The following is a 27,440-nucleotide window of genomic DNA, read 5'->3' as shown; positions in this document are numbered from 1 at the left end:
AAACTAGCCATTTATCGTATGATTCTGCGAGTCATAAAGGAGAGAAAATTCCCAACCTCCGAAAATGATGTACCTGGCGTTCGTTATCTTCACGGTTTTGCGTATGCAGCTTGTTTTAGCAGGTAAGCACCAGTGCTGTAATTTTAACCAGGTAACGAACCTGAGCAAGAGTCAAACCCGTCACAGGCGTCAGCACCTCTTCAGAAACACATATTGTGTGATGTTACACAAAGAAAAACTGTAAAAAGTTGACAATGACCGATAAGATACCATTTATTTTACTTGATCACTGTGCGTGTATTTAGAAAGTCATTATATTACACCACCTGAAGGTGACGTTACGAAGAGACGTAAGCTGTACATTCGCCATGTTAGAGTAATTGTAAAGCTAATGCTAAAGTACAGAAAACAGCATCAATTTACCTTGCACGTCATAAAAACGAAACACTGATATTTAAGGATCTTCCCGGGTACACCGTATGTACGTTTAAGGGGAAGGAAATGGTGGATTTATAGCTTATTTTAATGATGGTGCACCCTCTAGCTGCCCTTTTTTCATACACCTTTCATTTACGGCACATAAGCTTACTTTTGTCACAAGATGTTCATAATATCTGAATTCAATTACATTTCATTAATGCTCTGGTTTGAATAATATTTTAAGTCACTCATTTGCTGTTAGTTTTCATGTACCCAGTACTTCAATGTTAAACGTTTAATAGAGTTATTCATTTGCTGTGTTTGCTATATTGTCTCGTCATCGCACCTGAAAATGTCTTGAAAAAACAATGCAGCTTGTCTGCATGACCTGCACTGGATGTCTTGTGTCCATTGCTGTTCTTTACAATGATGTGCCACGCTTATTATGACTTTTCAACAAATTAAAGCATTTGTTGCACATGACTGGTTCCCGCTCTCATCCTAATATTGATTGTTGCTGGAACTACTCTTTTCCAATTTCTAAAAACTTTAAGCATAATATTTGCAAAGCAATGTGACGAGGATTTGACGTGGGTGAAATCATTTTATCGCTTAAACAGACCTACTAAAGCAGACCTAAAGCGAAGATGCATAAACTATTAAAACATTAAAAACGCCGAGCATTTCTGTAGCAAATACATATGTAAAAGGTGTATTTTTTCATTAATTTAAATTCATTTGAAAAAATAGATACTTTTCCCTATTGGGATATTCACTTGTCTCTATTGACATTTTACAAAAGGGGAGTCATTTTGCGTGCAATACATAAAATGCCACCCAATAATCCAATTTTAATGTTTAAAATTAAAAATTTTCTTTGGCAGGAGAGGGGCTATCACTCCTAACCCCAAAGTAACTGGATCAATTGTGTCATTTAAGTATTCCACTAGCATTTGCGGTCTTTTAAATCCTGAGATCTTCTACCAAGAACTAACTTAATTACTAACTGTGTGGTAGTGGTTTTCTTGATGATTTTGACCTCTTCTTATTCGTCCCCATTAGTAACTTTGCGGTAGTAAAGGATGCTTCTATTTTCTCTACGACTTTACAGCATTTTCAAGCCGATGCTGTTTGCCTGTAGTTCCATGACATTGTAAACTTTGTGCCATTTTACATTTCTCTCATTATTCAATTTTGTCATGTCAAATGAAGAAAAGTATCTAAACTAAAAACAGTGAATATTTGCATATTGATGCCAGAATTTACACAATTAAAAAGAGCCAAGCTGGAAGAAAAAAAAATAATGTACCAGAGTCAATCTTTCACCCCCACCCCCGAATATCAAATGGTCCAAACTTCACTAAGTTATTAAACAACTCCATTTCAACGGTGGAGATTTAGCCAGGAGGTTTTGACTGAGATGTGTTCGCCAAGTGACTGCATGTAGGGGTTGTACGTGCCGTACAAGAAATTATTGAATTAATATGAAAAACAAAATGTGGTACTTTATTTAAAGTATATGGTTTGAGAACCAGGAGTTACTTTGCATATCATGATGTAAGGTAGCACGTAATTACCTTATTAATCCGTGGATGATACAAAGGGAAGTTTCTAGTACACTTGTGAAAATGTACGCTGGTTGAAAAGCAAAGCGAGCTTCGTGTTTTAATTAGCAAATATGTTGTTTCGTAAGTACCGCTCATTTTTTACTGAGGATTACCTGAAACATCCTACACAACATATACCACATGTTAATCAAATCTTCTTGCATATTCAAAAACAATAGATGGAATAGGAATTTGAAGTCTGAATTCTAGCAAGCACTCTCCATTTTACTTAACTCGAAAAAGGAACTTTTAATTATTTTGCTATTTCAATTCTAGTAAAGACCAGAATTTGCTTTTCAACAAGAAAATTGCAGTCTATAGACTGTAAAGTCCAGTCACGTGCGGGCGCTTCGTACCTCCACCCCCGTATTTTCGGGGGGGGGGGGGGTACGGAGCGCCCGCACATGACTGGGCTTTACAGTCTAGGCAGTCTATACATGCAAAGGCTGAACTGGCATACTGAATAATGCGTCTCCCAACATGCTTTAAGAGTTACAGTAGAACGAGAAAACTGTAGTTGACGTTAAGGGAGCCTTCAGTAATTACAGGGGGTGGGCCGGGAGAATTTCGCGCACACCTGTACCGTAAAATGTGACCCTCCCCCATCCTCCTGTCTAAAATGTGACCCTCCCCCTTGTCCGACATTCTAAAACTTGATCCTCCCCTCAACCACTGCGGTATTCTCCCCAGGAATAACTGAAACAGTATCAGCTAATTTACATAACAATGATGTTAGGTACAAATTACAGAGGGGAGGGCTGGCGTTTTTGCAGGGACAGTCGCAATTTATCACGCAAGAATTTTTGAAGAGATATGGTATTTCATACATTTGAGGGAGGGTCACCATATTTTGTGCAACTATAAGAAGGCAAGATGTGGCTGATTATTAGTGCTTCATCCAAAAATATCAAATCATAATACATGGAGTCTATCAGGCAAATTATTGACAATTTTCCCCCACAAAACATGCTATATCTGTATATTATATATGTTTTATAATGTATTTAAACGTACTTTTTTTGAATTGGTAAGTAAAATGTGCATTTGTGTACAAGAAATAGATTTCTGAATTTCATCTAAAAAGTTTGTTCACTGTGCATGGCGGTCTATGATGAAACTATGAATGTTTTTTCAGTACAAAATTAGATAAATCTGTGCATTTATGTATGCTTGATTATTTACATTATTGTTCTTGATTAGACTAGAGTGGTAACAAGTCCATGGTTGTGCAAGAAATTTGATTTTGGAGTTTCACCGAAATGTTGATTCACTATACATGGCGGTCTATGATGAAACTATGAATAATTTGTTTACAATACAAGACTAGGTAAATCTGTGCATGTATGTGTGCTTGATTATTTATATTAATGTTTTTGATTAAACTAGAGTGGCTATAAGTCCATGGTTGTGCAAGAAATTTGATTTTGGAATTTCACTGAAAATTTGATTTACTGTGACATGCTAGTCTATATGAAAACTATGCACAATTTTTTCCAATATAAAAACTGAAATTTCTTTGCATTTATATACATTTGATAATTGATATACACTTTTCCACCCGTTGCCTATGTTTTTGTCTCTTTTCTTTTATCAGTTTTAACTTTTCAAGGGCTGGCATTTAATGTAGGATACCACTGCATCATCTTTGCTTGTTAAACTAGTGGATAATGTGTATGTATTTTGTAGGTGATTTCCTATTCAGGAAATATCACACGGACAATCAAAGTTTTGGCCATAAAATCAGCTTCTATCAAAAGTGAACCTCTCGAAGATAGGTTTATAAAATGTGACCCTCCCCCTTGAACAGTTTTTAAAAAGTGACCTCCCCCATTCCCCCAGCCCACCCCCTTGTAATTTCCGAAGGCTACCTAAAACCAACAACAGTGAAAAAATAAACAAAAGTTGCAGGTTTTGTGTCCCTGTCAGCTGTACTCGGGATATCAGGTCGTTGGCATCCTACTGACGACAAATTCCCTCTACGTGGGATGCATTTGATATTTAAAGGGACAAAGTCGGCCATTTTGCATGAGTTTTGTTTGATACGAGATACCACTTGTGTTGTTTGACATGTTGAAAGATACTGAATAATTGGGTGACCATGCATACATTTGACCCATGTTTTAGACACGATACATGAAACCATCGCGAAAATGAATTAATGGTCATGAGATTATGACCATTAATTCTTTTTTGCGATGGTTTCATTTAATGTGTCTAAAACCGGGCTCGAATATATGCATCGCCACCCATTCATTTAGTATCTTTCAACATGTCAAGCAATACGTAGTATCTTGTGTCAAACAAAATTCATGAAAAATGGCCGACTTTGTCCCTTCAATGAATCAAAGTCGGGATTTAGCTCTCTTATTTTTTATACCTCATACATTCACATACGACACATACATACATACATACATACATACATACATACATACATACATACATACATACATACATACATACATACATACATACATACAAATACATACATACATACATACATACATACATACATACACATACATACATACATACAAATACATACATATATATATAAATATGTAATATATATATATATACATACACACATATATATACGTACACACATACCTACATACATACATACATAAATATAAGCATACATAGTGTTTATATATATATATATATATATATATATATATATATATATATATATATATATATATATATATATATATATATATATATATATATATATATATATATATATATAGGATAAAGCCCGAGTACGAGGGCTCTTCTGGTATATAAAGTCCAACCCAACGATACAATGTCGAGGCCGCAGGCCGAGACATTTTATCGTAGGGTTGGACTTTATATACCAGAAGAGCCCGAGTACGAGGGTTTTATCCGACTTAAAAACTATCGCCCCTAACTGATATATTTTCGTTTTCAATGTGTTTACGTCAACCGTCCCCTTTGTCAATGTAACATGTTTAGGAACTTTTATATGTTAAATAGCCTTCCAATTTATTGGAACATCCTATAAATGCCCTAGGGCACATTAGTTTAACTGCCCTAGGGCACATTAGTTTATGTTTGTACCACATCAGATTTTGTGTTGCAGCTGGTTTCCGCTGTGTTACCAAATTTGAATATTAAAACATACAAGATGTCTACAGAATATGACATGTTCACTTTTAATTGGACGGTACTTTACTATGGCGCTGTCATTCGTTTCTGGAATTTGGTGACCAAGGCTTTACGAGCAGATAAAACACCCTGAATTGAGCACTCTGATTGGTCAATCAACAGTAGATAGTTTAAATATATATATATATATATATATATATATATATATATATATATATATATATATATATACAAATTCCTTCAAGTACAAAGTATTAATATCTGTTACTTAAGTTTCATGCATCCTGCAATCTTGAGACAGAAGTGAGAGGATTCTTAGTTCCATCTTCACATTTATATGCTTAGGACGTACCATTCTATTTGTAGGTGGTGATAAAATTTGATAAATAATATTTGTTTTGGTGGCGACATTTCGAAAGCAACTCAGAGCGTTTGTTTAACAGCGTAGATTTGTCAGCGTTGATAGTGTGCAGTTTTTCTTGTATACAAAGATTGAACCGCTTGCTTATGTTAGAGTAGCTCAACACTAAGCAAGCGATGCAATCTTTTTTTTTAGAAAAGCTGCACATTATCAACGTACAAAGGCTGCACATTATCAATGCTGACAAACCTACGTTTGTATATACGTTTGTATATATATATTTATGCCATTGACAAAATAGTGCCCCTGATTGTGCACCAAGGTTAAGAACAACACCCACAATTCGCACATTTCCCCCATTATTCGTCCGACTGGATTGGCAAATGGACCTCTTACTGATGCTTATAGGTTAGCTGCAGAATTAATATGCTTTCACTTATGTTTGCCCGATGGCGACATGTCATGGCGCGTTCTAGTGCAGGCTAAACCGGATTTTTTGCTCTTCCGGCAGGTAGAGACTTCGGAGCGATCTTGTTTGAGGATCTCTTTCGGGATTATAACTGTCAACTTCGGCCAGGTTTGAACGATGACGACGTTGTCAACATAACGCTAGGCATGTCACTGACTCAGATTGTTGATCTGGTAAGAAACTTTTTCTTCAAGGAGAGTTTTTTGTCATTCCATAGAACTCCCTTCGTTACTTCGTCTTTGAATCGCGGTCAATATCGTGGTGATCGTGATAATCAGACAGCCTTAACTGGTTGCAGAGAAGCAAGCCTTAAATGAAAAGTTATTCAACCCCGCAAAGTAACCTTTAAGGAGCATTTTAGTCCCCCAAAAGAGCGCTTGTCATTTGAGTTGAGAGTTTGGCACACACGGATTTCTTGATTGTAATCTACAATTTGTTGCACTCTGACACACGGATGCTGTACTGTGTGCATCTAGCTACTTGACGATGGCTTTGAGTGGGGTCATTGTCAGTACAGTAACATTTCCCTCTGTGTTATCAGTACCGACTTTCCACGAGAACCATTTCTATTTGTATTTCAGAATGTGTCCTATTGCAATATCTGAAGTAAAACTAATAATTTCCCGTGTAAGGCAAGAACATGCACTTGTCCGTTGAAAACAAAACTCCCGTATAGGCAATTTGACTTTCCCAACGCACGTTCCGCAGAAAATGACACCAATTCATGGAAGCAGTTCTTTTGACGTCACAAAGGTGAATTGAAAATGCAATTACGATCAAAATTTTCGTTGCTTTGTACAGGATGAATTGGAGCAGAAGATAACGATCAATGTGTGGTTACGTCAGGTAATTGAAGTGTAAAAGAGCTAATTGATAGTGACATTAAAGGGGTACAGTCGTAGGAACTGCGCTCAAAGGTCGTATGGGTGCCATACGATCAATGTAAACACTGTATCCAAGGTACGATGGTGATTTATGAAAGTTAAAATATGTCTGTTAGCAATTTCGCTTATATCACATATTAAAATATGTCTACATCGTATAATTAAATGTCGCCGCTATGATAATGAGGTGGATCTAGATATCGTGCACGAGATACAGTTTGTAAACAAGAAACTCGCACAGGCGCAGTTCCGACGACTGTTTCCCTTTAACTAAAAAACAATTTCAACAGAAATATTATTCGTCCATGGATACAGACAAAGATATTAGATATGATTGTGATCCACATGACCTTGGCTTTCCTTCACCATGTTTTCTTTTTCCGACCATGTAAATTGTCTCATTTGTTTAGCGTTAACATGTATTAACATTAAAATTGTGTATAAACATAATCACTCGTGGAGGGACCGTAATATAAACAAAACATGTAGTTCAAGTGGCCAAAGCAATTCTCCAATTTGGCCAGGATCATATTCATCAAAGTACAAAGCACCGACGTGTGTGACCGTAACCAAGTTTTGCTTATATCACATATTAAGATTGAATTAATCAAATGCAAACTTTTTTATTTTACGAATTCATAGTTTGCTGTAGCTGAGACACAATGACTCATAACTCCCTCACCACATTTTAATTGGTCCTCAGTTAATTATTTTACATAAGGAAGCAAAGTGGAAGTGATTCATACTGTTTCATTTCCCTTTTTTTTCATCTTTATAAAAGTTTTGGGTCGATGAGAGGCTGCGCTGGAATTCATCTGAATATGGCGGTATTGATGAATTACGTGTCTCGACGAGCCAAGTCTGGATATCTGACATTGTACTGTACAACGAGTGAGTAGTTTGAAACCGTGAAATTATATGATTTCGACACTCTCTAGTGGCAGCTTCTGACACCAAACGGCAAGACTTCACTGTTCTTGCGTGAAAGGTGACTTTTGACCCCTGACTGCCACTGGCATTGACAACGCACGGTACACCTCAAATTCACTTTTCCTCCATGGGACCTGTAACCTTGTGTGTAGCGAATAAAGTGATTTAATGTTTCATGCATTTATCTATATTTATGAAATACAGACCATGACACCATCTGAGAAATTAGCTTAGGTTCGAAGGATCCCTCACTTTTTAAGGAATTTTCGACTCTCCCGTAGTACCCAATCTTTTTGGTGACTCCTATTGCCACCAATTGTGCTTGTTCCCTATCATATTTGTGTCTCTCATATAGGGAAGTACGCGACTCGAAAGTGACATACTTAAATTTTCGCTCAAAACTTTCTCAATAAAAATTTCAACCACTCTCTTACGAAGCCAAGAAAACAATTGGGGCCAACGTCCAAAGTTTGGTACTGGAGAAATAAATTCACTAACGTTATTTGCCGATTTTCAATTTAAGTTAGCAGCAATCCCTGTGTTACTCCATAGGGAAATAAAATTTTGATTCCCGATAAATTAAGACTGTGAATTTTTTCCTAACCCCAAGAGCTATATAATGAGCCCCCACAAGTGGAAGAATTGTAAAATTTTGAGATTGCGAATAGTTTTCCTCGAGGTCCATTCTACCATAAAAGGGCTAGTACCTTTTGGTTTTGCAGTATGGATTTCAAGTTTATACCTTGACTTGTTCCACTTTGTTGCCCTTTCTAGCCACTTTCTGTACTGGAATTCATGGCAGCTTGATTTTACACACCGTTTTCCTTATTTTTTAAGTATGAATAACAGGTTGTCCGTACCTGCTCGTCTAAAAGTTGGAGTGTGAAGAAATAATTCGATGTTGCAGAGATTGTGACGTAGTAGTCTAAATAAAACTGGTCAAGCAACGTCAATCAAAAAGCCTCTACTCTAAGAAAAGTTAAGAAGTATGTGATATTAGCTCCCATGCATTCGATGAGACAGTAATATTGAAACAAAATGCATAAATAGCAACAGATAGCTTTAGCATTCTCAAATTCTATTTTCCAAAAGCAACACACATAACGCCTGAGTTTCCTAAACTCGATATAAAACTAGACTATTGTATACAATCTGTCGCCAATTCACAGTGTAACTAATTTTATTATGGTTAGTAAAGAAGTTGTGATAGACATCTACATGATGGCATAATGCTTTCTTTTCTTTTTAGTGTTGGTAAAGACAACAGACCACTACAGAAGAACGTTATCTTGAAATCAGATGGCAGTTTGAAATGGCCGACTCCTGCCTTACTGGTCAGCACATGCAGAATTGACGCCACTTACTTTCCGCATGACAAACAGTGCTGCGCCCTCAAGTTCGGTTCCTGGACCTTCGCCGGGTCGGCATTGGACGTCCGTGCAGAGGCCGACCATGCTGATCTCAGTAACTTCCAGTCCCACTCCGGCTGGTTGCTGTTGAAGGCTCCCGTCTTCCGCCACGAAGGCAACTACAATTGCTGCATCAGTGACGAGAATTACCCGGATGTAACTTACATGATTGTCTTGCAGCGACGTCTGAGATACCATGTGCTGAAGATTTTTGTTCCGACTGCAATAATATCTCTCATAGCTGTCTTTGCATTTTATTTGCCTCCGGCGTCGGGTGAGAGAGTTGCCCTGTCGTTCACTACGCTCTTGACCATATTTGTTTTCAATGAAGTTACGATGAAGTCGCTGCCTAGCAGTTCTGAAGATCTTCCCATACTCAGTAAGTATACATCACACTGGATCGCTATGTCTTCATACAATACCAAAAGAATAATTTGGTTTCTGTCGTCTAAGCTTTGTAAATTACCAGTAGGAAATAACTCGGGGAAAAGGCATAAAAGCAAATAAAATACCACGGATAGCGAGGGCCAAATTACCACAGTTTGAAGTAACATATTGATAATTTACTCATCTCAATATTTATAACAATTGATTTATGTAACTGAAATCAATTTCGTATTGCAGTCGGAAAATGGTGTCTTTTATTTGATGCGACTCTCTATCTATGGCGATGTTCTCTGCTGTGACTACTATTTTCGGTACAATTATAAAATTAATAACACACAATCGCAAATCTCGCCCCTTACTCGTGTGTTATTATTATAGAAATAATGGGCGACGCCCTGACAATTAACGTTTCTTTATGGGCAAGGGCGTGCCCGAGCTCATAAATAAACGTTAATGGTCGGGGTGGAGTCTGATATTTCAATTAATTTATCAACGAACCCAAGAAAACCGTCAAAATTTACAAAAATTTCCCACGCGAAAACCAACGGGGCCCCAGAATTTATGTAATACGCGACGCACCGTCATTCGCGCTGTAAAAAATTGCAAATCCGCAAAAACGTTTTGGAAAAAAGGGTCTAATCTTAGCCCACAAGTGCTTCATAATGTTTGGTGATTAATCATGGTCTTTGTACAAATCAAACTTTAATTTTTAGCAGTTAAAGTTGATATTACTATTCATATTTACGGGCATGTAAGGGACTGTGTCGCATAAGTTCAAGAAACGAAATTCCTTCATTAACATCAAAACTTACTACTCCCCTCCCCTAAATGAAACTTCAAAAGTGCAGAATGTTGATGTCTGCCTGAGAGTACAATGTAGCATTTTGCTATAGTTACTGGAGAATATGTATCCCCGAACCACATTACATGTACATCGTAAAGTAATCGATCAAATTTGAGTGTTTTTAACCATAGCATGGTACGAACGAGTTGGAAACAGTTACAGAAAAAATTGTCGGTACGAGTGACACGTGCAGTTTTTGTTTATTTTTACACACAGTGTAAAGAGAACTTGTGATCAAAAAATAAAAGTGCGAAAGTGAAGTTCACTAAATGAATGGATTCCTACCCCCCGTAAACGAACGAATTTCGCTTTTTTGAACTTATGCGAAACCACGTGGTTTAGGTCGACCAATTAGAATGCGACGTACAAGGTATGGTTATATAATAACAAATATCGCGTGTTTGATAATTATTCTTTCTGTTTTACCTTAGACTTTTCACTTAGACAGATTAATAATTGTGTTCATATAATTAGAAATCTTTGCCTTTGTTCGCAGCTATCTATTTTTCGTGTATGATCGTAATCATCGGAATGTCGTGCATATCAACTGTCTTCATTCTAAACTTCTACAATGTTCCCCCTGGATGTCCAGAAGGTCCGGATATGCATAACACATGGCTGAAATACCTGCCCAAACTCAGCTGTCGGAAACGCCGAGCAGGACGGCACTCTTTGGAGGAGAAGAGTTACGACCGTGCATTGTACGAAGACGGCTGTCCAGGTTTGAGTGTTAGTGCCGTCGCCCCAGGTACACATGGACCAGACTCAGCAACTACAGTCAAAACTGGAGAAGTGTTTGGGTGCAATGGAGAAGCAGCTGGGAACCTGAATGGCCGAAATACCTTTCGTTGGACGGACGGGGCCGAGGGGGAACGCTGCGATGGCAATAGCGGCCCGGAAAGATACAACGCGGAGATAGCGAAGGGCGTTAAGACACTGGTTCGTAAACGGGACGAAGAAGAAGAAAGTGCAAGAATAGAGGAAAAATGGCGCGAAATCGCTTACATGCTGGACAGATTACTCTTCTGGCTGTTTCTCATGGTAACTGTCGCTATTGCTATCGGCTTTGCTTTGACCATCGTGTTACAAAATCACATGGAAGTACCAGAGGCGTGTAGAATGTAATTTCTGGAACACTGAGGCAAAAAAGGCAAACAAACACAACAAAAAACAAAGGAAAATCATTCAGCTGTTTGTATTCCTTGGTATTTAGCAAACTGTATACGATGATATCATATTAGGGACTGGACAAAAATTACAGAGGGAAGATAGGTTTTGTTTTTAAAATGGTTCTGCGCAAAAATAGGGATCCTTGAAAATGTGACACTTCCCATTATTCATGCGCAAAAACACCGGTGAGTCCCTCTTGTCACAGTCTATATCGATGATATCTTAATTGACATAGAATTTCTCATTTGATAATTGAACTTTAAAACAAATACTTTTTAACCTTTACAAATACACGTAATAACTTCTTTTATGCAAGTTTCAAAGTAACCTGATGAAGAAGGATAACATTTCTCAAAAGATAATTCTATAAATTACTTGAAGTACAATTAGCTATTCAAAATCAAAAGGAACAATATAATGTTTACCTTCATTTATGGTTGGGCTTGTAGTTGTAAAGGTAACACTTATTGCTTGTAAAGAAACTGATTACAATCTTCAAGTCAATCTTTAACAGCTCCTTCTTATAAATATACAGATCAACAAGTTATGTAGGGGGAAATAGTTAATAGTTTACCCATAGATTACCAAGAGAAGTGAATTAGTATCCTATAGTGAAATTCAAATATCATATTTGTTGTTCACATCTGCACTTTCAAACACTCTATTAAACCAGGGGCATTTATATCAAATGTCAAACATAAAAGCACAGATTTAGCTAGTATCACAGACTGCCATGTATCGTGAAGTACTGTTTCAAAATCAAATTTCTTGTACACATGTGTGCTTGTGACATGCATGCCTATTCTAATCTAGTGCATTTTATTAAATTATCAAACCTCTATAAATGTAAAAATACTGTTAGTTTTATGTTGAGAAAAAAATATTCGCAGTATCCTCATATAGCATGATAGTTGGGCCACATTTTTCAGTGAAATTCCAAACTCCTTGATCAAAATTATGCTCGTAAATAGAAAACGCTTTTTTTTGTAGTTCGTTAAAACAAAATGTGGATCTAAAATTGTATTATGGAACAGAGCAGATAGTGCCTTTCAAAAGACAATTTTAATAAAAACACCTTCTGGAGCGATGTTTTGACTGCGGGACAAGTCTAACTACGGTCCGAATAGCCAAAGTCGTCTGGTTTCACCCATTCATTAGAATGGCAAAACATTGTGTTTATGAAAGCTTTACATGATCAACGGGTTATTTTTGTACACAACTTTGTTAATTATGCTGATTGTAATTTTTTTTCAGTTACGGAGAATTTAAGACTATTTATCATATACCTATTATTAGACCGTATTACTTATTATGGGCTAATTCCAGCGATACCTTTACATTGTGAAATTATCGATAGAACAATTAGGGAGAATATTGAAATCTTGAATGTTTGTAAATTACGTTTTTACCGCAGCCAGGAGAACAGCGAATCGTAAAAATACATCTGAATTAGTACCTAGTCAAAAAACTTAGGTCAAAATACGGAGTTTAAAGCTTTAAAAAAGTGGCGTGAACGATAAAATAAGGAGAGATTCGTTCAATATTTTCTTTAAATTGCCGTTTCAAGTAACTGATGGTTTTTACCTCCGTAATTTTTAATTTAAAAATTTTATATAGGATTATTCCAAAACAAAGATTTCTTTTTCTCAGAAGTATTTCTGATTCTGAACTTAATACCTTTTGTGAAGGAGAAATTGAAACAATTGAACATTTGTTCTATTGGTGAACAATTAGTCATCATTTTTGGAATGACATAATTCAACTGTTGAGAACGCGATGTAGCATTTTCCGTGAGTTAGCTTAAGTCGATATCTTTCTTGGTAACCCAGAGGTTAAAGCTATCGAAAAGTTTGAATTATATTTACTAAGAGATATATTTCCAAAGGGTAATATTGAGACAAGAGAAATGGTTGAACAAGTTGAGATATAAGTATGAGGCCGAACACAAAAAGGCTACGATGACAAATGCAATTAGTACATTCCAGAGGAGTTGGGGTTGTCTTGCTTCTGTTTTGTAACTTTTATTTGTTTTATGCTTTTCAATAAAGTTTCCTGTTTAAAAAATCCTATTCTAACCAAGTACATTATATCACATATCAAACATCTGCAAAATGCATAGATATCGCAAGTTTTATTTTGGAAAAACTGTTAATAGTTTTCCTTTTAGGCTCCCATGTATAGTGAATCAACATTTTCGGTAAAATCCAAAAAATCAAAATTCATGGACACACATGTACTTTTTACCTTCGACTTCAAGCCAGTACTGTACATTTGTCAAAAATGTATGAATGTATATATAAATGCACTGGGCCAATTCCGTAGTTGTCTAAAATTCGGCAATCTGATCGTGCGGATCCCAGCCACCAATATGTACATATGGCGGCCAGTGTAGCCGAATCATTCTCGTAATGAATGTAGACATGACCAAAGAACTTCGGTAATTCCACTCCGCAAGCTTCTGTGTGATAAATTTGGTATTTTTCTTTCTCTCTTTCATTTATGTTGAGTATTACCGTGGCAGAACTGAAATGCACCGGGAAACAAAGGTTTTACCTATATTAGTCCGAGCGTAATTTTCAGGCAGACAATTACGCAGATAATACGAACGATTGCAAACGTCAAAACACACTCATGCGGAGCCATGACCCACAAAACACCCACCCAAGCTTCAATCGGTGGCATTTTACCCTAATCCAGGTCCTTTTCAAGCTGGGGTTTATTGTTGCAGCAGTCTTCGACAGAGACCTGGGCGAACAAGACGTGACGAGTGGATTGCATCTGATAACATGTATTCCGAAGAACGATTGGCCAAGAAAAACGTCAATATGAGTAATAAGTCACTGAATATGTCAGCTTATTCATAATTTGCCGGTCAGTTGTAAAATATATCTCTTAAAGTCATCGCAAAAGATGCAAGATTCTGGTTTATTGTCCACGTATGGGCGTGGGCAATATATTGGCCACGTCACGAGTCTTGGCGTTCACAGGTCTCTATAAGAATTGAACTGGACTCCTTAAAGGGCCAAAATGGTTAACGTTTGATAAACTTGAAATAATAATTTTTACATAATTTATGATTGTTGTATCGTAAAAACTGACTAACTGTCTCACTGACACCATGCTCACACATAGGGCCATTCAGAGACTATTTTTCCTGAACATGTTGATTTCAAATATTAGCGTGTCCAGTTTGCGCTACCCGTTGGTCTTTTTTCTTCCGATTAAAAAAAATACCATTACGATTTAAGAGACGTGCTGCATTTGCTCATCAAGGTCATGCTTGAGAGGACCAAATTTAATGAAATAAGTAATTCAATGTGTTATGATGTTAAGGTACGATATGCTTCTACCAGTTATGCAACTATTTCATATTTTTCTTTAAAAAATCAATTAGTTTGATACTTTTCAACATGCAGGAAAACCACATACACGCTAACAATTTACAAGGTGATTCGGTGCGTCGTAACGAAGAGACAATATCACCCTCTGAAAAAAAATGTACCCGGCGTTCGTTATATTCACGGTTTTTCATGTGTAATATGTCTTAGCAGGTACTCGAACTTACTTAATCAAGTTTTGAACCTAAGATATATTGCCCACGCCCACACGTGGACGACAATATATATCATGATCTTCCATCTCTTGCTATGAGATGTTCATATATCAGAGATGCGTGTGTTAAGTTTCATAAGGGAGTGTTACTACTGACTAGCCAATCATAAAGGAGTGTTACGACTGACAGGCCAATCATAAATCAGCTGACATAATCAACGAATCGTTGTTCTTATTACATGCCTAGATGTGAGTACGAATGAGTGAAATGTTTTGGATAGGAACATCCAGGGAGTTAACGGTCTGTGTAAACGATGTACCTAACGGTTTCCATAGTTACCCGGTCCAGTGAAGCCCTTCGACGTCAAGGAAGACGCTTAACGCTTGTTGTAAATATTCATGCGCGCACTGGTATTTTGACTTTCGTTAAAATCTGTTTGATGCTCGTCAATAATGGTAAAATTATTTGAGAATGTCTTGCATCTGAATGTAACTAAATGTCATATAGCGTAAACTGTGAAGAAGAATGTAATCAAAATTTGATGCCTGAATACATAGTTTTATTTTGCCTCGCAGCAGGAGACAATTTACCCTCCTGGCGTTGGGCAAATTGTCACCTGCTCTCGGGCACATAAACCTATGTATTCAGGCAATAATATGTAAAACAACACGTCACGAGTCTTGGCGTTCATGAGTCAGAGTAAGCATTGAACTGGCCTCTTTAAAAGGTCATACTGGTAAATGTGTGATAAACTTGAATTAATCATGTATTGCATAATTTATGATTCTTGCATTGTAAAACTCACACGAACGCGTTTGTTATTAATTACTCAAGGTCCCTAAATCTCACTGATACCACGCTCACCCAAATGGCCATCCACAAAGGTCAATTTCGCTGATCATGTTGATTTCAAACACTAGCGTTTTCGGTTTGCACTCCCAGTTGGTCTTCTTTCGTTCAGATAAAAAATACCACTACGATTTTAGGAGCGTGTTGCATTTGCTCATCAATCAAGGGCCATTCTTTGGAGGACCAAATTTACTGAAATAAATAATTCAATGTGTGTTGATGTTAACATACGATATGCTACTACCAGTTATGCAACTATTCCGTATTATTTATTAATAAATTTAATTGGTTATATATTTTCAAAATGCGGGCAAACCCATCACACACATACACTAACTAGCCATTTACAAGGTGATTCGGCGAGTCATAAAGAAGAGAAAATCCTCAACCCTTGAAAAAGATGTACCTGGCGTTCGTTATATTAACGGTTTTCCACATTCAATTTGTTTTAGCAGGTAAGCACCATTGAACTTAATCAGTATGAACCTCAATAAGAGCCAAACTTACAGGCGTCAGCACCTCTCAAGAAGTACGTATTTCCTGTGTGACGTTACACTGAGAACAGGTAACAATAACTGTAAACAGTTGATAATGACAGCTAAGTTACCGGTGATATTACTGTAGATCATCGTTCATGTATTAATTTTACAAAGTCATATTACACGACCTAAAGTTGATGTCACGAAGAAATCTTAGCTGAACATTCGTCATGTTAGAGTAATTATAACGTCAATGTAAAAGTACAGAAAGCAGCATCAACATCTTGTAAATTATAAAACCGCGCACTGATTTAAAATAACAGATATTTGGGCTCCCGACGGGGTATGCCATATGTACGTATAACGGGAGACACATGAGGATATTTAATATATGAATTAGCAGTTGAATGGAATCAATGTCCGAACGCGCGGTCAAATATTTTGTAGTGACGACTGCTACCATGGGGACGGGTGTGTCGTAAATGTCATTATTCCACTTACGAACGAATTCACCCGAAAACATATTTAGCGATGTATATTCATTGCGTTGACAAAGTTTGTCTGCAATTTTTGATAGATGTAAATGCGAATGCTTCTTGAACTCTATAGCATGGGGAGCGGTCGCAGTCACAAAATTGTAACAACTGAAGGGGTGGACCATTCGATATGGGGGGGGGGCTGGGAAGATCTTTGAAAGCAAAAAAGATTCCAAGAGGTTGCCATTGAAAATAAAATCTAGCCAAGAATGACAGAAAAATTTAAAAAATATTGCCAGCAGATATGAAGTAAAGATATGAAGTACTTTTAAGTCTCTACTTTTTGACTTTGGCGCAACCCCCCCCCCCTCCCGCCCAGCGCCCCATTGATATCATCTTTAATTTTCGGCGCCCTCGATCGCACCATTTTTCTCATATGTCAGAGTCTGTTTGTCCTTTGGAACCTCATTTCCATAATATATTTCATTTTTCGGCGCTCCCATTAATCGCTTCTCTGATATAACATCTGAATTTATTTACATTTGCTTTCATTTATGCCGTGATTTGATTGATATTTTATCTCACACTTTCACTGTTGTTTTACCCATGGTTTAATTGTTCGATTGTTCGATTATTAATCGTCCACTTCCCTACCCTTCTAATATTAGACTCTAACTTAGATGTTAGACGATATTATCGATTTTATCCAATAATATCCGATAAAACAGCATGTCGGGCATCGGCTACTTCCCAACTCGTCTTATATTAGACTCTGACTTAGATGTTAGGCGATATTGTCGATTTTATCAGATATTATCCAATAAAACAGCACGTCGGGCATCGGCCACTGACCCCACCGTCTATTATTAGACTCTTACTGAAATGTTCTACGATATTATCGATTTTATCTGATATTATCCGATAAAACAGCATTATGGGCGACGGCCACTTCCACAAGAGCGATCTTGTCTGAGGATCTCTTCCGGTATATATCATATATATATATATATATATATATATATATATATATATATATATATATATATATATATATATATATATATATATGTGTGTGTGTGTGTGTGTGTGTGTGTGTATAGGCTAAACCTTTTTTTTGCTCTTCCGACAGGTAAAGACTTCGGAGCGATCTTGTTTGAGGATCTCTTTCGGGATTATAACCGTCAACTTCGGCCAGGTTTGAACGATGCCGACGTTGTCAACATAACGCTAGGCATGACACTGACTCAGATTGTTGATCTGGTAAGAAACTTGTTCTTCAAGGAGAGTTGCTGTCTTTCCATAGCGACTTCCTTCCGACTCGTTACTTCGTCTTTGGATCGTGATGCGCCGCGGCAAATATCGTAGTGATTGCGATAAACAGACAGCCAGCCTTAGGTGGTTGCACAGAAGCAAGCCTTAAATCACAGTCCCTCCTCACACATGGAGGGACTTGCTTAAATGTACAATATATTTGGCGGCGTCTCATCGATGAAATCATCAACTTCGCTAACCTGTGAGGGGTACTTTATAGTCCCCATACAATGCATAACAATACAATTTAGGACCCACGATATTTGCTACATGTGATATATTCGGCTTAGCTTATGTTCCATCTGTTTTAGGAAAGCCTGACCAATTAGGCTGCAATCAATTAAATATACCTTACATATGCATTTGCTGTATTGTTTGTTTCAAGCTACATGACGATGGCTTTGAGTGGGGTCATTGTCAGTACAGTAACATTTCCCTCTATGTTATCTGTACCGACTTTCCACGAGAAATATTTCGATTTCTCTTTCAACTACATTTTGATCTTTTCCTCCTGAAAGATCTGACAGTAAAACTGATAATGTGTGACGTAATTTCCCGCGTAAGTCACGTAATTGTTTTTTGAAAACACAACTCCCATATAAGCAATTGACTTTGCCAATGCTCGTTCCGCCGAAAATGACACTGGTCGAGTTGATGGACGCTGTTCTTCTGACGTCACACACAAGGCTATCGCTTATTAACATTTTCCTTCCCTTCTACAGGACGAATTGGACGAGAAGATAACGATCAACGTGTGGTTACGTCAGGTAATTGAAGCGAAAAAAGCTAATTAACAGTGACCTTGACTAAATTCAATGTCAACAGAAATATTCTTCGGTCAAGGGTACCGACAAGGAAATTAGATATGAATATGATCACATTGTACTGGCTTTTTTCTTCTTCAACCCATTTAAATTAGCCTCTTTGTAATTTTGAACATTAATATGTATTCAATGGAATATTTGGAAACCACGGGTCACGTGGCCAAGGGAATTCTCCATTGGCCAGGATTATGTTAACCAGAGTACAAAGCATTGCTTATCCAGATCAAGATTAGAATTAATCAATTGCAAACTTTTCATTTTACGAATTTATAGTTTGAAGTGGTTGAGACAATATAGCTCACAACACCTTCATCACATTTTAATTAGTCTCAGTCATTATTCGAATCAAACTACTCAATGGTGTGGAAGTGATACATTCTCTTTCATTTGCCTATTTTTATCTTTATAAAAGTTTTGGCTTGATGAGAGGCTGCGCTGGAATTCATCTGAATATGGCGGTATTGATGAAATACGTGTCTCGACGAGCCAAGTGTGGATGTCTGATATTGTACTTTACAACGAGTAAGTAGTTCGAAACCTTGAAATTATGGTTACAGCACCCTCTAGTGGCAGCGTCTTACACACCATGTAGTGAATCGGTATAATTTTCATGGTTGTTACATGAAAGTTAACTGTTGACCCCTGACTGCCGCAGGCACTGACAACAAACCATACCCTTCAATTTAGCTTTCCTTCATAGGAACTGTAGCGTTGTGCGTAGCGAATAAAATGAACCTGAGCTTGTTCCATTACTGTAGTAATATGGAGAAAAACTTTGAAAAAAAAACTTTGGCTTTTAGGACATGGCCTCTACTTTCCCTGGCCCTCTCACAGCCGGTTTATGTTACAAAGTGTTGCCCTTTCTTGCCCCGAGTTTTGTCTTTGTGTATATAACCTGGCTTTTAGGAGCCCGAATAGAAAGAGAAGACCTGGTTTTTACTCCTTTAGACCGTAGGCACAAAGGACTATCGTACCGTGTTCATGATCTATAGAACCCCCAAAAGAAACTTTATTGCTGGTAAACATAGCTCGTTAAACATTCCCCTGAAAAGTTTAAAGTTTGATCTATAGCTTTACTACTTCATGTAGTAAAATTGTTTTTTCATCATTCTGTTGAAGAATGTTATCACACAACCAACTGACATCAACATTGGCCAAGGCTTGGACTTAAGGGCGCTCTCTAACGCTAGACACCGATAAAAAGCATTTTCAAATTTTGTATAGAAGACGCCCTTCGCGGCATTTTCATACATTCTAGCCCGTGTTGCTGAAGTGTGATGATAGTAAAACATTTAAAAAAGCGGGCTGCATGAATGAATTATTTTTTCCCATTCTGGTAGTTTTTTACTTTTCGAGTACTCCAAATGTTTGTAAATTTTTGTCAAGGTCTCTCTTAAACATTCATTCTTGGCAGTCATTTTAAATTAAACTGTTGTAAATGGTAATGATGACCGATGTACAGACATGAATTTACACTCTAATATTGCATTCCACTTATCTATTTATGAAATACAGACTTTCATGAAAAGATATGAGAAAAAAACTTTATAAAAGTACTGTTTCTAAGTATGAAACGGGTAAAAAGCTTCAGAGAGCAATCACTTTTTAAGGAACTTTCGGGACCCCCTTAAACTGGCATTGAAACGCCCATTGCCACAAATTTTGCTCGTTGCCGATCATATTTGTGTCTAATACAAGGAAGTATGCGCCGCGAAAGTGACAGACTTACACGTTTGTTCAAAATTTCCTCAATGGAACTTTCAACCATTGTCTTACTTTATTAAAGTCAGGAACAAATATTATGGATCGACGAGCAAACTTTGGTACAGGAAAAACAAATTACCTAACATCATCCACCTTTTTTGGAATTCAAAGTGGCAACCATCCCTGTGTAACCCTGTGCTACCATGAAAGGTCTAGCATCTTTTGTTTTGCAGAAAGCGCTTATACACAGGTCAACTGAATGTATGACCGAATGTAAAATAAGTCTTGAGGATGGGTGTTAAGGCTTGGCTTTGACTAGTTTCACTTTCTAGTCTCCGACACCGCAATTCATGGCAACTTGATTGCATCGACTGTGTTCCTGAGTTTTGAGCATCAATTACAAGTCGTTCACTTCTTTTTCTGCTCATCCAACCCAAAGTTCGAGTGCGCAGAAATAATTCAATATTCCAAAGATTGTGACATTATGTTTAAGGTAGAACATGCCTCGGGTACAGATGTTCGGACTCTCAAACTTGCACAATTTTTTTCTGATATACCACTTGTTGGGGTTTATTTTAAAGCTCTTGGCGTGAAAAAACTTTCAACCAGCTTAGTTTTTCGAAATTCGAAAATTTTATTTCTCCATGGAGTTTACACAGGGATGGCTGCCATTTTGAAATTCAAATATCGATAACTCTTGGGTAATTTGTTTCTCTAGTACCCAAATTTTCACGTTGACGCCCGACTTTTCTTCATGATTTTGAAATTGAATGGTTGAAAGATTCCTTGAGGAAATTTGAGTGAAAGATTTAGTCTTTTACTTTCGAGGGCCGTACTACCTTAATTCGATTACGGTCGGCAGAGCAGTTATGATAGGCATCTGCCTCATCAGATTATGTTTTCTTTTCTTTTTAGTGTTGGAAAAGAAAATAAAAGACCACTACAGAAGAATGTTATCTTGAAATCAGACGGTAGTTTAAAATGGCCGACTCCTGCCTTACTGGTCAGCACCTGCAGAATTGACGCCACTTACTTTCCGCATGACAAACAGTGCTGCGCCCTCAAGTTTGGTTCCTGGACCTTCGCCGGGTCGGCCTTGGACGTCCGTGCAGAGGCCGACCACGCTGATCTTAGCAACTTCCAGTCCCATTCCGGCTGGTGGCTTTTGGAGGCGCCCGTCTACCGCCACGAAGGCAACTACAAGTGCTGCAACACTAAGAAGCATTACCCGGATGTAACCTACATGATTGTCCTGCAGCGACGTCTGACGTACCATGTGCTGAAGATTTTTGTTCCGACTGCAATCATATCTCTCATAGCTGTCTTTGCATTTTATTTGCCTCCTGCGTCAGGTGAGAGAGTTGCCCTATCATTCACTACGCTCTTGACCATATTTGTCTTCAACGAAGTCACGACGCAGTCGCTACCTAGCAGTTCTGAAGATCTTCCCATACTCAGTAAGTACACATCCCACTGGATCGCACTGTCTTTGTGCAGATGTACACACCATACCAAAATAATACAACCTTTTTCTGCTATGTACCTTCTTAAAATACCAGTAGGAAATTGTCGGGGGACAAGGTATAAAAACAAATAAAATATCACAGTTAGAAATGACCTCAATGCATCATGTCTAATAATTGACTATATCAATATTTCATTTATGTTCATGGTTTTACAGAAGTAACATATTGAATATTGACTCATCTCAATATACAACAATTTACCTTACAATTTACTTTGTAATTGAAATCAATAATACGTATTGCAATCGGAACATGGTGTCTTTCATTGTGGCGTCTCTTTTCCTGTGGCGGCTGTCTCTGCTGGGATTACTATTTTCGGTAAAATTGTAAAATTGATAACACGTATTCGCAAATCTTGCCCCCTGCTATCGTCTGCTAGTATAAACAATTATATCACACTTGTGTATTGATGGGGCACATACTGCGATCTGATTGGTCGAGATTGGAAAATAACCGTTCCATATTCGCAATATAGTAGTCGGAACAGGCACGAGCTCTCAGTTAGAGAAAAAATTCCATTTTGGACGTTTCACGCCATAATTCCATTATGATACACATCTCATCCTATGTGTATTATGATACACATACACCATCGTAAGGTGGCTTATTGCTACAGCGATAAACCATTTTAGCGACGGGTATATCACTCAATTTTGACTAGTTCACTCAATATATGCACTCGCTTTCTCTCATGCGCATACTTGAAGTGATCAACAAAATTTCGTGGTAGGCCTATACCGTCGCTTGGTATGGTTTATTGCTTAATATTGCACCTCTGGAGTTCTCATTATGATAGATTAACACTTATATTCATATGAGAAATCTTTGCCTTTGTTCGCAGCTATCTATTTTTCGTGTATGATCGTCATTGTCGGGATGTCGTGCATATCAACTGTCTTCATTCTAAACTTCTACAATGTTCCCCCTGGGTATCAAGAAGGTCCAGATATGCATGGGACATGGCTGAAGTACCTGCCCAAACTCAGCTGTAGGAAACTCCGATCAGGAGGGAATTCTTTCAAGGGAAGGAGTTACGACTGTCACAGTGCCCCAAAGGTAGACAGCAGTCGAGGTTTGAGTTCCGTCGCCCCAGGTACCCATGGGTCAGACTCACCAACTACAGTCAAAACTGGACAAGTGCTTGGGTGCAATGAAGAAGCAACTGGGAACTTGAATCACCGAAATACCTTTGGTTGGACGGACGGGGCAGACAGGGAACGCCACGATGGCAATAACGGCCCGGAAAGATACAACGCCGAGATAGCTGAAGGCATCCAGACACTGGTTCGTAAACGGGACGACGAAGAAGAAAGTGCAAGAATGGAGGGAAAATGGCGCGAAATCGCTTACATGCTGGATAGGCTACTCTTCTGGCTGTTTCTTCTGGTAACCGTCGCTATTGCTGTCGGCTTTGCTGTGGCCATCATGTTACACGATCACATGGAATTACCAGAGGCGTGTGGAATGTAATTTCAGGAACACTCAGGCTAAAACAAGCAAAAAAACAAACAAACAAACAAACAAAACACAAGAAGTTATTCCCTGGAAGTTGGTAAACATTATACGATGAAATCATATTGACCAGTATGTTTGAGACAATTACGTCTACAGTTCTTGTAAGACTACTGTATTTTACCTGACTGCAAGACGCTTCCTATTCCTCATTTTCACAAATTAGAAGAACTGTATGATGGGGAGGCTTTGTCACAAATCGAGTAAATTAATTTCAGTGATTTCATATTATATCGTGAATTGTGTATATCGTGATTTAGCAGTCTGTTTAGAAACACCTTAGCAAAGATTTTATCGAATTCACCGGCAGGAATATTTGGCACAAATCTTTGAAATTACGCACGCTCGCTTACCAGGGTAAAACTTTAGGTTTTTTTTGGCCTAACTCCGTTTTTCAGTGATTTTGCTACTAATGTCAGGGTTTTCCGTTTGTTCCAAAGGGCAAACATACAAATATAATTAGTTAAAAATCAGTTCAAAGTACAAGCTGAGCTGATAATAACAAATTGACGTTCTAGGTAAAATAATTCTTGTTTAATACGTAGATCTATGCTTCTTGCATCAACAAAATATCGTTGGATTTATCGCGTGTTAACAAAAATCAGCTCTTGACGCCTGCAGTCACTGTGTCGTGATAAACAAAGATAAAAATGACGATGGCACTTTTCAACAATCTTGACAATCTTAGCATGATTTCTTATTAGTTAAGTAGGAACCTTCAGGCTCTTGTTACATGTGTTTGTGTGTACTCTTAGGGATGTTTTAGGGGAAATAGGAAAATCGCGTGTATTTATTGTATTGAAAGGCCTCCGGCTCATATACATAGACATTGCAATGTATTGCATGGAATGATAGATACAGATTGTATGGTATAGTCGAACAGATTACATGTATTGTCTAATTGTGTACTATATTGTAGTTGCAACGGTGTCTTGGTTGTTTTTAGCCTATTTGATGTTAGCATCCCACCTTTAAAGATATTTCTCAAAATTAATATTCGCTTAAAAGGTAATGATAATGCTACATTGATGTATGTCTTTAGTGGACTGCATGCGTGTCTATAGCTTATGTCAAAGGTAACTTTATGTTGCCACAGAAATATTAGTATGTAAGAGACATTCTGTGATGTCATTTTCAATGAAAGTGGAAATAGTAGTGTTGGTTGTATTCATCGAATAATAATGAAAATTATGAGTATCTTCACATTTACGTGTTATAATAAAAATGTCGTAGCCAAATTGTTCATTTTACTAATTTCTTTTCATTTCTTATTTGATCAATCGGCGATCTATCCAAATATATTGTCATAGATCCAAATCTATCCTATCCTGATCCATCCATCCAAATATATTGACATAAAATTGGTAGACAGGCACATCATTGACATCACAGACAATCTTTACCCATAAATCTCTAAGTCATACGAACATGCATTGATATTTAAATTTCCTGCATAAAGGTAACAGCTGAGTTGGCCTATCAAATCGTCTTGGTAATTCGTGGCATGTCCTCTGCCCATGTCCAGATGAGTATATTTTAGTCAATTTTCATCGAGAGTTGGTGATTTCACTGTACGAAATTGCAAAATTATTTCAAATTTGTAAAGTTTGCAAAAGTTAATCACCTCTTTTGATGATCATTTCCACAATGTACAGGCCAAGTTGTCTAAGATTCGGCAATCTTATCGTGCGGAGCTATCTATTCATGTGTACATATGGCGATCAGTGTTAGATGAATCATTCTCATCATGGACGTTTACATGACTTCGGAACTTCGGTAAATGAACCGAGCAAGTTCCAGTTTCATAAATTTGATTATTTTTTTCAATTCTTTCTTTCTTTCTTTGCCAGACATAACTGAAACAAATCAGGAAACGAAGGCTGTGGGTGGAGGGACTGTGGCTATATCTATTAATCCCAGCGTGATTTGCGGGCAAACAGATTGCGCAGATAATGCGAACGCGATCGAAAGCGTTGCCAACACACTCATTATGCAAAGTGTTTGGGAGGAAATTTGCTCCTCAGAAAACTTGAGTTAAGACACAGAGTTCAATGCCCTTTGTGTAAGCCGACTTCACAAGTCGGACAGTTATATGTTAATTCGAAATCGTGACAAACATCCACTGAGGCTCCGACCGGATGTGAACAAGTTAAAGTTAGTGACCAATTTGGAAGTTCTGGGTAGACACCCGCTTATAACATCTGTTGTTTTCGCTTTTATTAGTGTAATGAGTCAGAATATGCATTTAAAATTGAGTTGAGAAGGTGTGTTGTAACATCTGTTGGATTTATAATAAGCATATAGTTGGACACTAGGTTTGGTATAGCATCTTTTACTATCATCTGTAAACATTTTTATCGAAGAAATGAAGATTCGTATTTGCCATCGACAAGACACCACTCTGGTTGATCTCATGGTATCCTGCTCGTAAGACGAACATGTTATCAGTAGTGGTAACAGCCATGCTAAAAAAAAACAACCCGCGCCCACCCAAACTTGGCATCGACACCATCCATGTCCTTTTCGAGCTGGAGTTTATTAAAGCAGTAGTCTTCAACTAAAGACCTGGGTGAACAAAACGTGATGAGTTGTTTACAGCCGATAACATATATTCCGACGAACGAAAGGCTAGAAAAAAGTCAGTATGAGTCACGGTAACGATTCACTAAATATGTCAGCTGTTTTATTATTGGCCGGGCTGTAGTAACACTGATTTATGATTGGCCAGTAAGTTGTAACACTTCTTTATGAAACTTAATATACGCATCTCTGAGGGTTGAGCAATCACAGCAACAAATGCAAGTTCCTGATATATTTGTAGATCGCATGACGGGCAATATATTGGCCGCATCATGAGTCTTGGTGTTCATGAGTACGTGCCAGAATTGAACTGGCCCCCGTAAAGGCCATAATGGTAAGCATTAATAAACTTAAATTAACTTGCATTTCATGTTTTTATCACATGCACAAGCCAAGATACCGGGATTTACACTCTGGTCGTTCCACGTCACGACAACCCGCGTCTATGTCATCAATTTAAGTGCGTCTGACCTTTTTCGCGTCGATCTTTGATGTGCTCGTCAAAGTAAACAAACAACATGGCAGCCCGTAGTCCTCCTGCGATCAAAATTTGTCTGACGTGAACATTTGTAAAATCAGCTATATCTTTGAGAGTTTGACAAAATACATCCATTTGGCAAATTTTGAGTCCTCCTATTTTAGTTTTGGTACCAAAATGGAGGTTAATTTATATCCATAAAGATCCCAACGCCACCATAACGTTCGACGCACAGAGTACACCGTACTGCGTCGTGCGCGATGTTACACAATATTTGCGCTGTTGAGATTCAGTCGATTGTTGTTCTTGAAAAATAACGTAACTTTGTCCGAGTTAAATTTATAGCCCTATGCTATCTTAGAAATCATATATAACTTCATGGAAGGTACGTGTTGTGTGAGGTCATCTGGCATTTGATCCCAACACAGACGCAAGCGCAGTATTCCTCGCTCACGCGACCGACATCGATAAATGGTTGACAACTCACCCACTGCGTAAAGATAGTATTCCAAAAGTAGTTCAGAAGTATAGACGC

The 27,440-nt window shown here is 37.8% G+C and overlaps 1 protein-coding gene across 3 annotated transcripts; it reads left to right on the top strand.

The window, feature by feature from the left end:
• Positions 1-25,068, top strand: LOC139122907 (neuronal acetylcholine receptor subunit alpha-10-like). 3 transcript variants are annotated; one of them, XM_070688770.1, is made up of 6 exons: positions 1-122; positions 6,032-6,162; positions 6,791-6,835; positions 7,655-7,764; positions 9,053-9,591; positions 10,940-11,796. In XM_070688770.1, the coding sequence occupies exons 1-6, from the start codon at positions 65-67 to the stop codon at positions 11,566-11,568; spliced, it is 1,512 nt and encodes a 503-aa protein (XP_070544871.1). In that variant the 5' UTR covers positions 1-64; the 3' UTR covers positions 11,569-11,796. The 3 variants fall into 3 exon arrangements, with proteins under 3 accessions (XP_070544871.1, XP_070544869.1, XP_070544870.1); XM_070688768.1 differs by lacking the exons at positions 6,032-6,162; positions 6,791-6,835; positions 7,655-7,764; positions 9,053-9,591; positions 10,940-11,796 and adding exons at positions 18,100-18,230; positions 19,004-19,048; positions 19,518-19,627; positions 21,725-22,266; positions 23,177-25,068 and having other exon boundaries at positions 17-122; XM_070688769.1 differs by lacking the exons at positions 1-122; positions 6,032-6,162; positions 6,791-6,835; ... (1 more) ...; positions 9,053-9,591; positions 10,940-11,796 and adding exons at positions 16,336-16,470; positions 18,100-18,230; positions 19,004-19,048; ... (1 more) ...; positions 21,725-22,266; positions 23,177-25,066.
• Positions 25,069-27,440: the final 2,372 nt, after the last annotated feature.

This window comes from Ptychodera flava, chromosome 22 (assembly GCF_041260155.1).
Source record: "Ptychodera flava strain L36383 chromosome 22, AS_Pfla_20210202, whole genome shotgun sequence".
Lineage (NCBI taxonomy): Eukaryota > Metazoa > Hemichordata > Enteropneusta > Ptychoderidae > Ptychodera > Ptychodera flava.
The sequence above is the reverse complement of the archived record's forward strand: the minus strand, read 5'-3'. Positions and strand labels throughout refer to the sequence as shown.